Here is a 13,886-nt window from a genome sequence, read left to right as displayed (position 1 = left end):
ACCAGAGAAAAAAATGAAGTGATCATAGAAAACCATAGGTTCTTCTGCTTTCATAGATCGAGAGATAAGTAGATTGATAAAACCTCCTCTTTATATGTACAGTGACGATACTCCAATGACAAAGGCTTCGCAGGCAAACGTTTAGTTGTCTCCCAAGAAGGCCGTTGTTCTAGTACTTAACAAACTTAACAACTTTTTTTGAGACACTGTTTATTTGAACCCTTTTTAGACCGGGTATTTTCAATTATTAGAGTTCTTAAAAGGAGATGGGTTACGGCTTTCGCTGTAATCAACCATTCAGGCCTAACAGACAAACTTGCAAGGTAACAACGAATCAAAAAGATGTCTAAGATAAAACTTTACACGTCAGGACAACTTTATACGCATGCCTAAACCATTTAGGCATGCGTATAAAGTTGAGTACGTGGTCATCTTGGACCCGTCATTCTAGGATCGGTCTTCCCGGGTTTTCCTCACTGAGACAACGGCCTGAATTCGGAAAAGTAAATTTACAAAAGACGCTAAAGTGATCTGAATTTGTGAGAAAAGTATAGATTCTTTAGGTTTAACATTACTTTTAAGAAATTTGATCATGATTTGCAATTGCCATATGGAAACATCTCATCTAAAACAACAATCGTTTAGACAAAAAATTTGGCGCGACAAATTTCATGGAGAGTTTAAGGGGAATTGAGCCATAGGAACATAACTGTTCAAAGTAAAGATTAGTCCAATACTCGTTTAAACCACCCGCGAGTTTTTATGTTTAACATTAGCCATAATGGCTCATGTAGTCTTCTTGTGTTTAACCACGCAAAGCTGATAATGATTTTGCTGTATATTCTGATCACAAACTAATTCCTTTTTTAGGTTCAATTTCCAACATCAGTGCCATATATTGAAGGATATATAATTCGTTACTAATTTTGACTGAGTCTATTTTACACTATTAAATTCACTCTAAGAATATTGCTTTTTCTTTTCCTTTTTCTTAGGCGCGTAAATTGAAACTCTAAAACGGAAGATAAACAATTTAAGCAGGTGTTTTAAAGCCAATAAAGAAACCGGTTAACCAGAGCGAATTTTTTTCGTATTACTTAAAGGACGGTAAAGAAAATCTAATCTTAAATTCGAATTTCTATTGAGTCAGACTAAAAACTAGGCGGAAAACAACAGTCTTCAGCATGGAAGATAGCCTAGATCTGTTCCTTTCTTACTTTCCCATTTTATTTTTTGCCACTGGTTTTATAGGAAATGTATTGGTTATCCGAATCGTTCACAAGACACGACAGATGCATACGCCAACGAATTACCTTTTAGCTAACATGGCCGTTAGCGATGTCATTACCATTCTGTTGTTTTTATGTAAAAATTTTACTGACGATCAACTTGGACGTGTGAGTCATAAATTCGCTACATTCGCTTGCAAGGCATTTAACATCGTTGGCATTTGTATTATGGTTTCTTTTATTACACTCACAGTTCTCGCTTTAGAAAGATATCACGCCTTGCTAAAACCCTTCAGAACCGAACTGCGGTTAAGCGAGGATAACGTCAAGAAGGCCATCGTTTTCATTTGGACTACGAGTGTCGTAATTTGCTTTCCACAGTTCTTCTTTGCAGAATGGAGCGAGGAACGCACTTCATGTGTTGGCCCATTCGATATAATGACTGAAGGAAGCAAAATTTATACACTTTTGTATGTTTCAATTTTCATCCTGCAATCGACAATCATGTTTTTCTGCTATGGATCATTGATAAGGGGATTTTACTTTACTGCTACAATTTGCTCAGAAAATGATGAAGAAGGAAACTCGGAGAAAAAGAAACTGGTTTTGACATTTCTCCTAGCGAGTTTAGCGTTATTGATCGGTTATGGGCCTGCTATAGTTCTCCACATTCTTGTTGCATCGGGAGATAATGAACAAAATTATGACTCAGAACTATACTCTGTTCCTGACGACGTATCAATGTTTCTGTTTGAGTTAACTTTATGTCTTAACCCAATTTTGTACGCTTTTCGTAGTTCAAGCTACCAGCAAGAGTTTAAACGCCTACTGATATGCAAGAAACCGACACCGAACATTGATATTGAGATGCGGTAAGAGAGAAGAACACCTTTAAACTATTCAGTCTTTGTGTTGTTCATATCTTTGTGATTTTATTCTAAATAGCGGTTGTTAAAATAATTTTTTCACTGCAATAATCTGTAATAAATTTTGCTCATAATAAAATACTATATATCACTAGTATTATATAACATTATATAGTAAATCGACTGCATATCCCATCATCTTCATTGTCATCGTTGGTGTTATTTATTTACAGAATATGAAAGTATTAGAGAAGCAAAAACGAAAAACTTACAATGAGATTATTTACCTTCCACTGACTTTTTTTGTCCTACTCTCAATATGGTAAAGGTACAAGTAAGCCAGTTCATGCATTTTTAACATTCTCTGTGTTAGGGAGGAATAAATTCCAGTTTGGGCTTTGTTTTTCGGATTGACCATTGTTACCCGTCAAAGCCGTAACAACAAGAAAGACACTTTAATTTTGTACTGGTCGACAGTAAGATAGCAAACGGGAGTTCAATAACAATGATAATTCAATGAAAAAGAGGAAGTAACAGTATGCTTTTAGGTAGAAATAGTGCAGGTACGATTGTGGACACTCCTTTGTAAAGGCGTAGGAACATCTTTCCTTCAATGTCACAATTTTGTGCGATTGTAAGGCCCTAAGAAATTGGTAGAATGGTTGCAGCAACTCGGGGATCATTGGCGACTTTTTTATTCAAGGCATGGATGTGAACAGCCACTTTTTCTGTTACAGACATGCGATGACCGTATTTATACGAGGAGTCATAATAGTAGTTGTGGTATGGTCAAGTGGTCCTACTTCCCACGCCCGGCCGTCTCTGTTTATCTTCGGGTCACAAACCAAGCCTTCCCACAATGTCTGTGGATCAAACAAGAAGTGTCATTTCCCAAACTATGATTTCGTCTTTCGAGATTGATTTCCCCCAAAACACCCCACGTGACCCTCACTGAAGGATAATACACTGTCCGCTTAACAAGTATCCACATGCAAATTTTTCGGACTGATCTCCATACATTTCCTGGAAAAATAAGTTGAGAAAACTTTTTTTAAAACGATCAAAGCAGGACTGTGGGTTGGGTTACATGCATGGTTAATTAGTTGAAAAGCTTAGGGAAGAAACGACCTGACCGAAAACAGTCCGGTGTATAATTATAGACACATTATTCATAAAGCGATCTTTATTCATGAGTTAATAATAACTAAGCGTCTATTAGTATTAAAAGAATGACACTGGTAACTGGGCAGGAAGATAATATTTGCAGCATGGAGAAAATTATTTGTTAGTATGCAGAAAAGCTGTTATGCCGAAAAAAGGGAAGGGAATTAAAATACCGTAAAATTCGGAAAATAAGCCCCGGGCTTATATTTTCCCGGCAAAGGCCCTTTTTTAGGGGCTTATTTTTGGAGGGGCTTATCTACGGAGGGAAATTTGCGTTTAAAAATCGATTAGGCTAACTTTTACTTTGTATTTGAGGACACTGTTTTCAAGTACAAGTCCCCGGGGGCTTATATTCGGAAGGGTCATTTGACGAAACGTTTTTTGCGTTACGTTTTTGAGGGGCTTATATTTGGAGGGGCTTATACATGGAGGGACTTATTTTCGGAATTTTACGGTATGGAGAGGACCAAAGACAGGTGTATGGCTATTTATAACTGACTTCATAACGCGCTTTTAATTACAAAATTGTAGTCTTTTTATTATTTGAGACGTCCATGCAATTGCATGGTGGCCAATTATGTAACAGCGTGGTCCAATGGTATTAATGGGTCTATTTCACATTATCTTAGTGATAATGTAAACTACCTCAATTTGTCGCCTGTCTACCAAATCATATGCGTGTAATGAGTATTATAACTAACTAGACCGATAACTCTTGTGAACAATTTCTTTGAACAAATTTCGAAACTCTATTTAAAAAAAAGAACAGCAAAACCTGAGGCATTAATCATGGTCGAAACCGAAAGCGTAAGTTTTATCTTGTCTTGCTGTTCCATACCATTTTATATCATTGGACTCATCGGAAATGTGTTGTTCATTCGAATCGTACAAAAAACAAGGGAGATGCACACCCCTACAAATTATCTTTTAGCTAGCATGGCCGTTAGTGATGTCTTCACCATAATGACGATTGCAGCTCACAGGTTTGCCTTCAGTCAATATGTAAATGATGAAAATTTCGGGCACTTGGTTTGCAAGGCATCGGCCGACATTACAACCTTCGCAATAGTTCTTTCCATTACTCTAACTGTGCTAGCCGTAGAAAGATACAACGCTTTGCTCAAGCCTTTAAGAACGGGATTGCGCTTAAGTGAAGACAATATTAAAAAGGCCATCGCTCTGATTTGGGTGAAGCTACTTCCCATACATTCTCTTAAATGAATCTCACAACTTGCAAAGCGGTCAGCAAAGGTCCTGCCAGCGGATTTGTGTACTGATCATGCGCATTACGTGAAAATCCATAGATTAACGGTCTTAAAAAGAAACAAAAACATGGCGGTCGAAGGCGAGACACTAGCAGCTAAATACAGGAATTGCACCGACCTGTGATTGGAAGATAAAAATAGTATGTCAGTGGCGATGACGTGACAATTCGTTACGTTAGCCGTTTCAAGAGGTAACGGTTTTTACACGAAAAAGACAGTCCACAGGAAAATACAATATAATATTAAATATTTCTCAAAGACAAACAGTGCAGTATTCTTTTGAAGTCGGCTGACTCGCTAAGAGTCAATGTCTTATCGAAGTGGTGTTGTATAGGGGTATATAGGGGTATATGGTGATGTATAGGTGGTGTATGGTTATGTAAGGGGGTGTATGGTGTTGTATGGGGGTATATGGTGTTGTATGGGGGTATATGGTGTTGTATGGGGGTATATGGTGTTGCATAGGGGTATATAGGGGTATATGGTGTTGCATAGGGGTATATAGGGGTATATGGTGTTGTATATAATAATACTATATAATAAGATATAATGAGTATATTACGGTACATAATAATAATCATATATGAAGTACCCACCAAAGTACTGAAATTATCCGCTGACCACCACGCGGGGTGACCGCTTTGCAAGTTGTGAGAACATCGCCTCTTGGTCCCAGACCTCGTCTCTTCCCGCCACACCGTCTGTCTTTTCCTTCAGATTAAGAGAGCAATCAAGCGCGCGGGAGCGGCGAAGCCGCGAGACGCGCGAAACGAGGGCGGCAGCCCGGGAAGAAAAAAGAGAGACTTCGTGCTTCTCCCGTCTCGCGCCATCAGTCAGGCGCATGACCATTTGCGTGTCTCGCGTTTTGCTCAAAGAGACACTGCTCGTAGTCTACGGGGGAAAAGGTTCAGCGGGAAAAAAAAGCCGGCATTTAAATTGAGGTCACATTTGAAAAGATAAATAAAAGGCAGTCTGTGACTGCATGTAACTACCGTTTTAGGTTTGTAGAATATATTGCAGTAAAAAAGGAATGTAAATTGTGGGAAACGATAGAAATTCAGATTGTTTATCCTTAAATATACTATCTTTGCTCTGGAAGGTATGTATTTCAAAAACAACAACAAAAAAATAAACAATCGAAACAGAACAAAAACGAAAAAAAAAAAAAAAAAGAAGAGAAAGACAGAAGGAAAAAAGAAAGGATATGAAGCAGGATTCCAACCCGAAACCTTCGGTTCCACGTGACTTAACCTTACCACTACACCCCTAACGATGATTACGTGCACATGGGGAAAAGTCTTTTATTTAATTCCTTTTCCATGAGACTTCCGCTAACGAACGCTTTGTATAGTTTATGGAGCCGTATTAACCGGGCTACGGACAGTAAAAAAACAATGTAAACACATCTCATGGCAATGAAAGAACAAATGCCATACAAAGCCGATACAACTCGTCTGTGAAGTCGTGATTGCAAATTCCAGTGTGTGTGTGTACTGTGTGCGCATCCAACGAACAAGGATGTCGCTGAAGCCATTGTATAACCCTTTTCAGTGCCCAGTTCATTCAAAAGTTGGTAGGATGAGTCACTTTCGAGCGTTTTCTTTTCTTTTTCTTTTCTGAAAGCCAACCCGTTTTATAAGTGTTTCTCTCCCAAAATGTTACAACGAATTTCTTTCTTTATGTTGCTGCAATTCCCTCTCTGCGTGTGAAAAGTCATTCCTAACAGGAACGTTAAATAGAAACATATTCACCTGAATAGTTACAAGGGCTTTAAAGACAATATCAGACAGAAACAAGACTAATTTGCTTTGCGAGTTTTAAGAAACTGAAAAGTACTTCTATATCATGCTATACAACCGTATTCTTAAAATAACAAAAGTTGACCCTGTCGCGTTTTATAACCTGAGAACAACAACAATTTTCGGAATTTACGGTTAGATCAAAGTTTCGCGCTATATAATACTGTCATGTTCTCCTTTTTTCTTTCAGAGGGATTTGGGGAGGGAGGGGGATGCATTGTGGAAATGGACTCAGTTAAAAATGATGCCAAAAGGATAACTTGCTATTATATTAAGGCATCACAATAGTAAAATGGTACCCATAACTCTTTTTCTGAAATGAAATGAAAAACTGTTATTAGAAAAAGTTGATCACGTGACAATCTACTGCGAAAAGACCTTTCACTTTCATCAAATGTTGGATATCACTTTTTTGTAATTTAGAATATAAATCTGAAGACCTGCTTGTACATATTCTAAACGGAATGGTCAGTGTACATATATAACCTGTCTGTATCTTGCTAAATTTTTTACCTTCTTAATTAAATAGGTTCTACTAAATAGCATTGTCTCTTAAAAAAGTTACTGGGCTCTTCTCTTTTCGTATGCTTTTAATTCTTGAATGGTGGAAATTAAAGGCGAGGTATTGCTAACTTTATCTAGTCATTTAACTTCAACTGAATGCTTTTTTCTTCATTATCGTTACACAGCAGTTGTTTCTTTTCTTTTCTTTTTTTTTCAAGTGACGTTATATTGAATGCATGATCCGCAGGAAAAAAAACTAGAATGAACTGATCACGTTTCAGTAATACTCCTGAAAAGAGTACGAACAAGCAACTCACTCTAAGTCGGATGTAAAAGCCACAAATTTCACGATAGAGAATCTTACAAGAGTTCAGAACTTGGGCTATGACCATCTGATAATGTGTGTGTACTTCGTACTTAGTATTATCTAGGCTAAATAAAGCACAAGAGTGGTGAGTGAAGCCACATGACTTTTAGCCACATTGCAAGGAAATTTAACAAAGATTTCAAACACTTCAGTTTTAGTAGATCTATTAAATCTTTAGTTTCGGATCATGAATTAACACGATAAGGTTATTTTGGATGAGCGATAAAACTGAGCCAGTATGCTTAATCAGGTTATTAAAAGCGGCTGACTTTTAACTATACGGTTTTATTTTTTCATGAATTATTAAATGTACAAAGTTGAATGCAAATGGAAATGCGTAGCATAAATGTATTTGCACTTCAATTACCGGTAGAAGATATGGGGAAGCTTTTTAACACAATCGAAATCTAATTACACAACAAGATCCGGCTGTTGTAGATAATAGTTAATTGTAGGTGGGTGAATAGAAAATCCTGCATTTCTGCTTGTCAGTTTCTATTGTGGTCCTCCGGCCGCTCGAATTTTTGATTTCTAGGGCGGGAAATCAAGAAGAGTGTCTATGGGGTAGAGGCATTTGCCAAAATATTTGCGATATTTAGGGCTAACGGCTGCAGTTACTTTTAATTAGATGACATCTAGAAAAAGAAAATTGCTTGAAAATTTCAAAATGAATTTCCTTTGTCGCATTTAAAAAAAAAAAACAGCTTTTATGCCTTTTCCGGATGAAAAAAAAAGAAGTAGAAATAGGCTCCCTCTAGCCAAAGAAGCTCTCTAAATGACAAATTGTCATGAATTGTGGCAAAGAAATTCTTTACGATTGACACTCTTTACGACTATACGGTCCATTTTTAACGCCTAACGACAGGAGGATTGGCCGTTTTACGGCTAACAATATAAGCCCCCATTAATTGAGACCCGGCTCATTGCGGGGGTGTAGTCAGGAGCTCTTGTCCAACGGAAAATAAGTATAAATAGCCTGCGAGCAAGCGCTCCATTTTGGGGATATCATGAACTCGCGGCTCGTTTCGCTATTCCAAATAGGAGAGCTTACTCGCAGGCTAGAAAATAAGCGCCACAGCATGTTACGTTTTTTGTCTATTCTACGATTTCTTTTTTCGCGAAAAATTACCACGTTTAAAAAACCGCCCAATTGAGTATTGCAGTTTATTTTAACCTTGATAAGTGATTTATTTAAGTAATCTGAATAGCAAGCACGATTTTTCACGTGCTACTGTTAAGAATCGCCTCAAAAGAACCTGTGAAGTGAATTTGAATTTAAACTGAGTCGCGAGAAGAGTGGGATGAATCTAGTTCCAATAAGGAAAACTCTGATCCCATTAGCTACGAGGGCTAGAGATTAGGAAACCAAAATTAACAGGCGATGAAACCTTCTGCTGTTATTTCATGAATGTAAATTATCATTTTTCACATTCACCGCTCTCGATGCTTTTTTATCTATCTGTAAGTACCACATTTCCAATTGTAAATTTGGCTCTAGGGAACAACAAGAAGTTACACCTCTTAAATTTTTAGCGGAAAACCGTTTTTTGTCATTGGTAATTGTTTGAAAAGAATTATTAAGAAATGAACTTCCTGAGCGTTTCTAATTTTATTACCTAAATTAAACGTGATAAACTGATCTTGCGGTTAAAAAATCGATTATGTCATTAACGATAACCCTGAAATGTCAACTTGATTCGCACTTTAACGTTAAATTAAGAAGAAATCAGTTAAACGAACAGGTTTTCTATCAAAGATTAAGATTTTACTGGGGCACTAGACATCAATTATAATATTATAGAAAGCGTTAAATAAGCTATTATCGAAACTTTACGATTATTTACTTTAGATAGGTCCCAGAACCCCCCTTTTTTATGTGACCACAGGTTCCGAATTTTCTGGTCTCGAGGAAAGAACATTTAAGATATAAGGAGTTCCTTTCTGAAATGCCATTGGGAAACTGAAACGTGCAATCGGTTTTCTTTTAGATTTTTGAAAAGAAGGAAAGGGAATTTCCACTGATTTCCGTCGTAATGACTCAATCCGTGAATATCGAACATATTTCCTTCCCGTGATTATCTTAATGGCGGTACTGTTTCAAACAGCGTGGTTCAGTTAATAGCAAATATCGTTAATGGTACAGTTTAGATAAACCGGACGAGGTATTTTTGGTAGCGCTTTCATTGTAATTAAAGAACATATCCAGTTTCAAGAACGTACCTTACTTATAGAGATCGTGGACGCAAATTGAATTCACATTGTTCAACCCGTTTCAGCTCTTACAACAAACGGCTACGCAACTCTTATTCTGCTGCTGTAGAAGCTTAGTTTAAATTCAGAATGAATACTAAGGTTCAAAGTTTGCTATTAGCTCTTGTGCTTCTGTCTAGTATGTTTAGTGACAGTGAAGGTTATTTCCCTGCCAGAGTCGGACGCAAATCTTCAATTCAGGTCAGTCATTTGTACTAGAAAAGAAAAAAACAAAACAAAACAAAATCAGGTGTTAGTGGCAGAGTAAAACTTTTATGAAATGATTCCTTTGTCTTCCAGCGCTTTCAGAATTTTGCTTACTATTAAATGAAATTCCAAAGTTTCATAAAAAGTGAAAAAAAATTTTTTTCTTTTCCCTTGACAGGGAGCTGATGGTAGTGAAGATGCCTTTATGGGAACTCGAGTGACTCGAGACCAGGTTAGTGATAACTTAGTACAGTATGATTATATTTCATTACCAGGTTTGTGATGCTATATTGGTAGTTCAACCATTGTAACTGGATTTAAAACAGAATTTTTGATCATTAATCCTAGCCTTTTTAGGGAGTTCAAGGGGTAGTTTGATTGATTATTGTTGAAATAGAGCGAAGGAAGATAAGGCGGGTTATAAGCATTAACCGGGTACTGATCTTCTGAGAGGCTCAGGATCCCCAGAGGAGGAGAGGGGTTGGCGACTCCCATATGAATGCAAGGGGAATGTTTACCCCAAAAATGTCAAGGACTCCGACGTAAGTTTTGGGAAAACTGCTAAAATACTGAAGAACAAGGCTGTGACGTCCCTGACTTTCATGTTCGCCTGACTAGCGTTGCATTTTCGGCTTCTTTCCTTGCGCTATTTGACATGCTTTTTTTTTTTGTTTGTATCCCTGGTTATAGGACTTATCCAAGATGCGTTTAAAACGAGACGATTTTTGCGAAGTCTGTAAAAGCGCCTGTTGATGATGCAAGACGGGTCAAACTAAAACGCTATTAGCTATAATAAAATTACTACAATAAGCAAAATACCCTAGGAAAAATGACCGTACGCTTTCACGACCTATGTATATATATAAAGTGTTTAACTGGAATTTTTAAATAAAGGTATCTAACTATATTTTAAACCATCTGCTTCTCAGTTTCTGTTGTCTCACCCTATTAGTGCTCATGCGCGAAATCGACTCCCTCCCAGGATTTTTCCCTTGGCAAATAGGAAAAAGTGCTAGGGACTAGGCTGGCGAGAGAATGAGAACAAAACCAGTATTTTTGCAGGCATACCTTCATCTCTGAACCTGCTTGGTTTTTAATTTGTCTTCGTTTTATTCGTTCGATCATTGTAAATATTTTTTCTTTGAATCGTTATTTATTTAGCCTGTGTAAAGACCCCCCTAATTTTTACTGAGGGGAGGGGGGATCTGTACACAGGCTGGAGCCCATTTGATGGGCTCCTGACACAGGCTATTATTTATTCTATTTTTATTTAGTAACAGACGAAGAGCAACAATGTGGAAACCCTGTTAATAAACAGATTACCTACTTACTTACTTATTGTAAATCCATAACAACAAATGGATTACACGTAGACTGAATTTTGGTATGGTCTAATTTTTCCGTAGTCTGCTACACGGCCGTTTTTAGTATCGTCACGCAACGCTCCTCGTTGCGTGACGACACTAAAAACGGCTGTGTAGCAGACTAATTTTCCGCAAAAGAGAGATTGTAACTCATCTTTATGTCTTTATGCCAATCGTACTGGCTAGCTAGGCAGGTGCAAGGCCTTTGATAATCTTATACAAAAGTGTGACATCCTGTACTTCCAGCTGACTCTTGACTAAGGGTGTCAGTTGATCTTAAAAGGCAAAAGGAACTGTTGCATTCTGATTATACTAGGGGACCTTCTCATTGAAATGAGGTCCAGTAATCTAATAGCATAGGCACTGAGCAACCATCCTCCGCACCACTTCCCACCCCTCCCCTCTAGACCATGTTACCTTTGCTTCCCAAACACAAAGCTCCTCTGTACCTTGTAACAAGAAGTCAGGTGCAGATGTAGACTTGTTACCATCAAATTACTTATCAGCCTTTTGATGTAATGTATTAAACTAATTTCACCTGATATCATGACACAAAACAGTACAGTGTTTTTATTTATTGTTCATCCAACTAGACATATCAGTAGCTTCTCCAAAGATCAAAATTCTTCAAGAAAGTCACATAAAAATTCAAATTAAAGAGATGAAGAAATATATCTAATATGCTAAGAGTCACATTTCAAACCCTCCTTTACAATAGTAATTACATTTAGTTTTTTCTCTCAATTCTTTACCTATATGATTAAATGTTATAATGTTGATGTTATATTCATTAAATTTTAGCATTTCTGATGCAGCATTTATTCAACAGCATTGTTTATTTGAGGGCAGCAATTATTTCAGAACCATATTTCTTAAATCAGTGACAGCAAATTACAATAAATCATTCGCAAATATTGTGTAAAACAGATGTTCAAAGTTCGATGTGATTGTCTTGCTTTTTTGGCTGAGATAGAATAGTAATTAACCATCTGGATGGTGTAGATTACCAGCCGGTACCAAGGCTTTTTCTTATAATCCCTGAATAAACACCTGATTCTTCTGACTGCATGCTGCCTTTAGTCCTAAAGTGCCGTGTTTACTGGTAATTTTGCCTCCATGTGTGGCATTTACAGTCAACTCTCGTTATAGCGGACACTGTAGGGACCTTGAGTTAGTGTCCTCATTAGTGAGAGTCCGTAATAGCGGGAGTTTAATTCAGCCAAATGTCTGGCCTTCAGAACTATGGTTTTTCATCTTTATGGAAACTACGGACACTATGACTTACAACATGACATGGAAACAATAATCATAAAAGTCTAGCCTGGGAGCAAGCTCTCCAATAGAGTAAGCAAAGCAAGCCATTAGATAATACCCCTCGCACTTACATCTCCTTTCCCATGGCGCCCCCCATGTGACTTCTCACGACTCCCCCGAATGAAGAGCTTGTTGGCAGGCTACAAAAATCAGACCTTATGTAGAATGGAAAATTACCATCACCTCAAAAAGTTATTGTGGTTGCTTACAAGAGGTGGGAATGCTTTGGGTGTGGGGACATTTTGAAATTTGGAGTTTGGGTTTAGCGTTCGCATATCATCAGGACAAAGAAATTCAAGTGTTTTCACCATAACCTCCCATTTAGATGTTCTTTTGGCTCATCACACAATCCTAAAGGAACAAGTGACGAAGCCCTCAGGACATCTGCCTGGGAGGCTATATTGGAGGCTCTGGCAGGGGAGGTGGTGGGGGTCCCATGTCGCTTGTCTGAATTTTGAAACGTCTCGTGTTGGTATTTATAAATGCGTCACATAGTAATTACTGACGGAAATTGAAAAAAGATTCTTTGTCTTTGTCAGTATTTTAGAAAAGGGGGATAGCTATGAGCTATGCATTGTAAAGAAACCATTACAGTTCTGCAATTTTTTCAGTTAACATTTCGTGTATCGAACACCTAAACATTTCCATTCACAATTAACACAATTCACAGGAGAGTCCACTGAAGCTCACTGACAAGAGACGTTTTCTGAAGCGCAAAAGAAATTGACGAAAACTACTTCTTTTTAGCATTCAGACCGGTAATAGCCAAACCACCGTTCTTTGTCACTTATTCTTGGCTTTGCCGTCACTGTCGCAATAGGCTCTTTGCATGACTGTGATCCCGTGTTCAACTTTAGGTAAACACGAAAAAAATTCACTTTTGAAAAATTTTGTTAGTACAAGCTGAAAGAGCATATTAACATTAGATAAACTGAGAATTTTCAGCCGTATAACTCAAAAGTAGCGATTGCAACGGCCCCCGAAAATGAGAAGCATTTGTATGAGAAAGACAACTTTTGCCACCCAGTCACGCTTGCATGGTTTTCCATACAAATCCTTGTAAATTCTACAATTTTTAAACTGTCGTTAAATCTTTCCCTTTCTACGAACTGCCTCAAAGCATTCAAACCTTTGTTAAGAGGCAACTCCTTGCTAATCAATGGGACTAAAATAAACCGAGAAACTACATCCTCACAAATCGATGCAAATTGCACACATTACAACAAATACTTAATATGCATTAACAATCATTGATACAAAAAATATATATTAATGACAAAAGTGTCATTGGTCTGTACGGTGGAGTAACTTTGTCCATAGTAAGTGGCTTTAGGAGTGGAAAATAATAAACGCGAGCAAGACGATGAGAGGGCGAAACAGAAAAAGAGAGGCAGGCTTCCGCCTTTTCCCTCGTCCATCACGCTTGATTGATCTGATTGGTTCGTCAATCACAAAGAAACCTGGAAAATAGTAAAACTACAGGGTAAAATGTTTCTTAACTTGCAGATAGCCACATATTTCCAGTAATTTGCAATAGACTTTACTACACAAGACGGG

General features: G+C 37.6%; 1 protein-coding gene across 1 annotated transcript; it reads left to right on the top strand.

Moving 5' to 3' along the window:
* Positions 1 to 1,325: 1,325 nt before the first annotated feature.
* Positions 1,326 to 2,105, top strand: LOC140953163 (rhodopsin, GQ-coupled-like). Its single transcript, XM_073402662.1, has one exon. It carries the CDS (start codon positions 1,326 to 1,328, stop codon positions 2,103 to 2,105), a length of 780 nt encoding a protein of 259 aa, XP_073258763.1.
* The last annotated feature ends 11,781 nt before the right edge of the window (positions 2,106 to 13,886 follow it).

This window comes from Porites lutea, chromosome 11 (assembly GCF_958299795.1).
Source record: "Porites lutea chromosome 11, jaPorLute2.1, whole genome shotgun sequence".
In the NCBI taxonomy this organism is placed as follows: Eukaryota; Metazoa; Cnidaria; class Anthozoa; order Scleractinia; family Poritidae; genus Porites; species Porites lutea.
The sequence above is the reverse complement of the archived record's forward strand: the minus strand, read 5'-3'. Positions and strand labels throughout refer to the sequence as shown.

Bases quoted from the DNA above. Each gene is read 5' to 3' on its own strand.
- LOC140953163 (XM_073402662.1), top strand. From the start codon at position 1,326: ATGGCCGTTAGCGATGTCATTACCATTCTGTTGTTTTTATGTAAAAAT.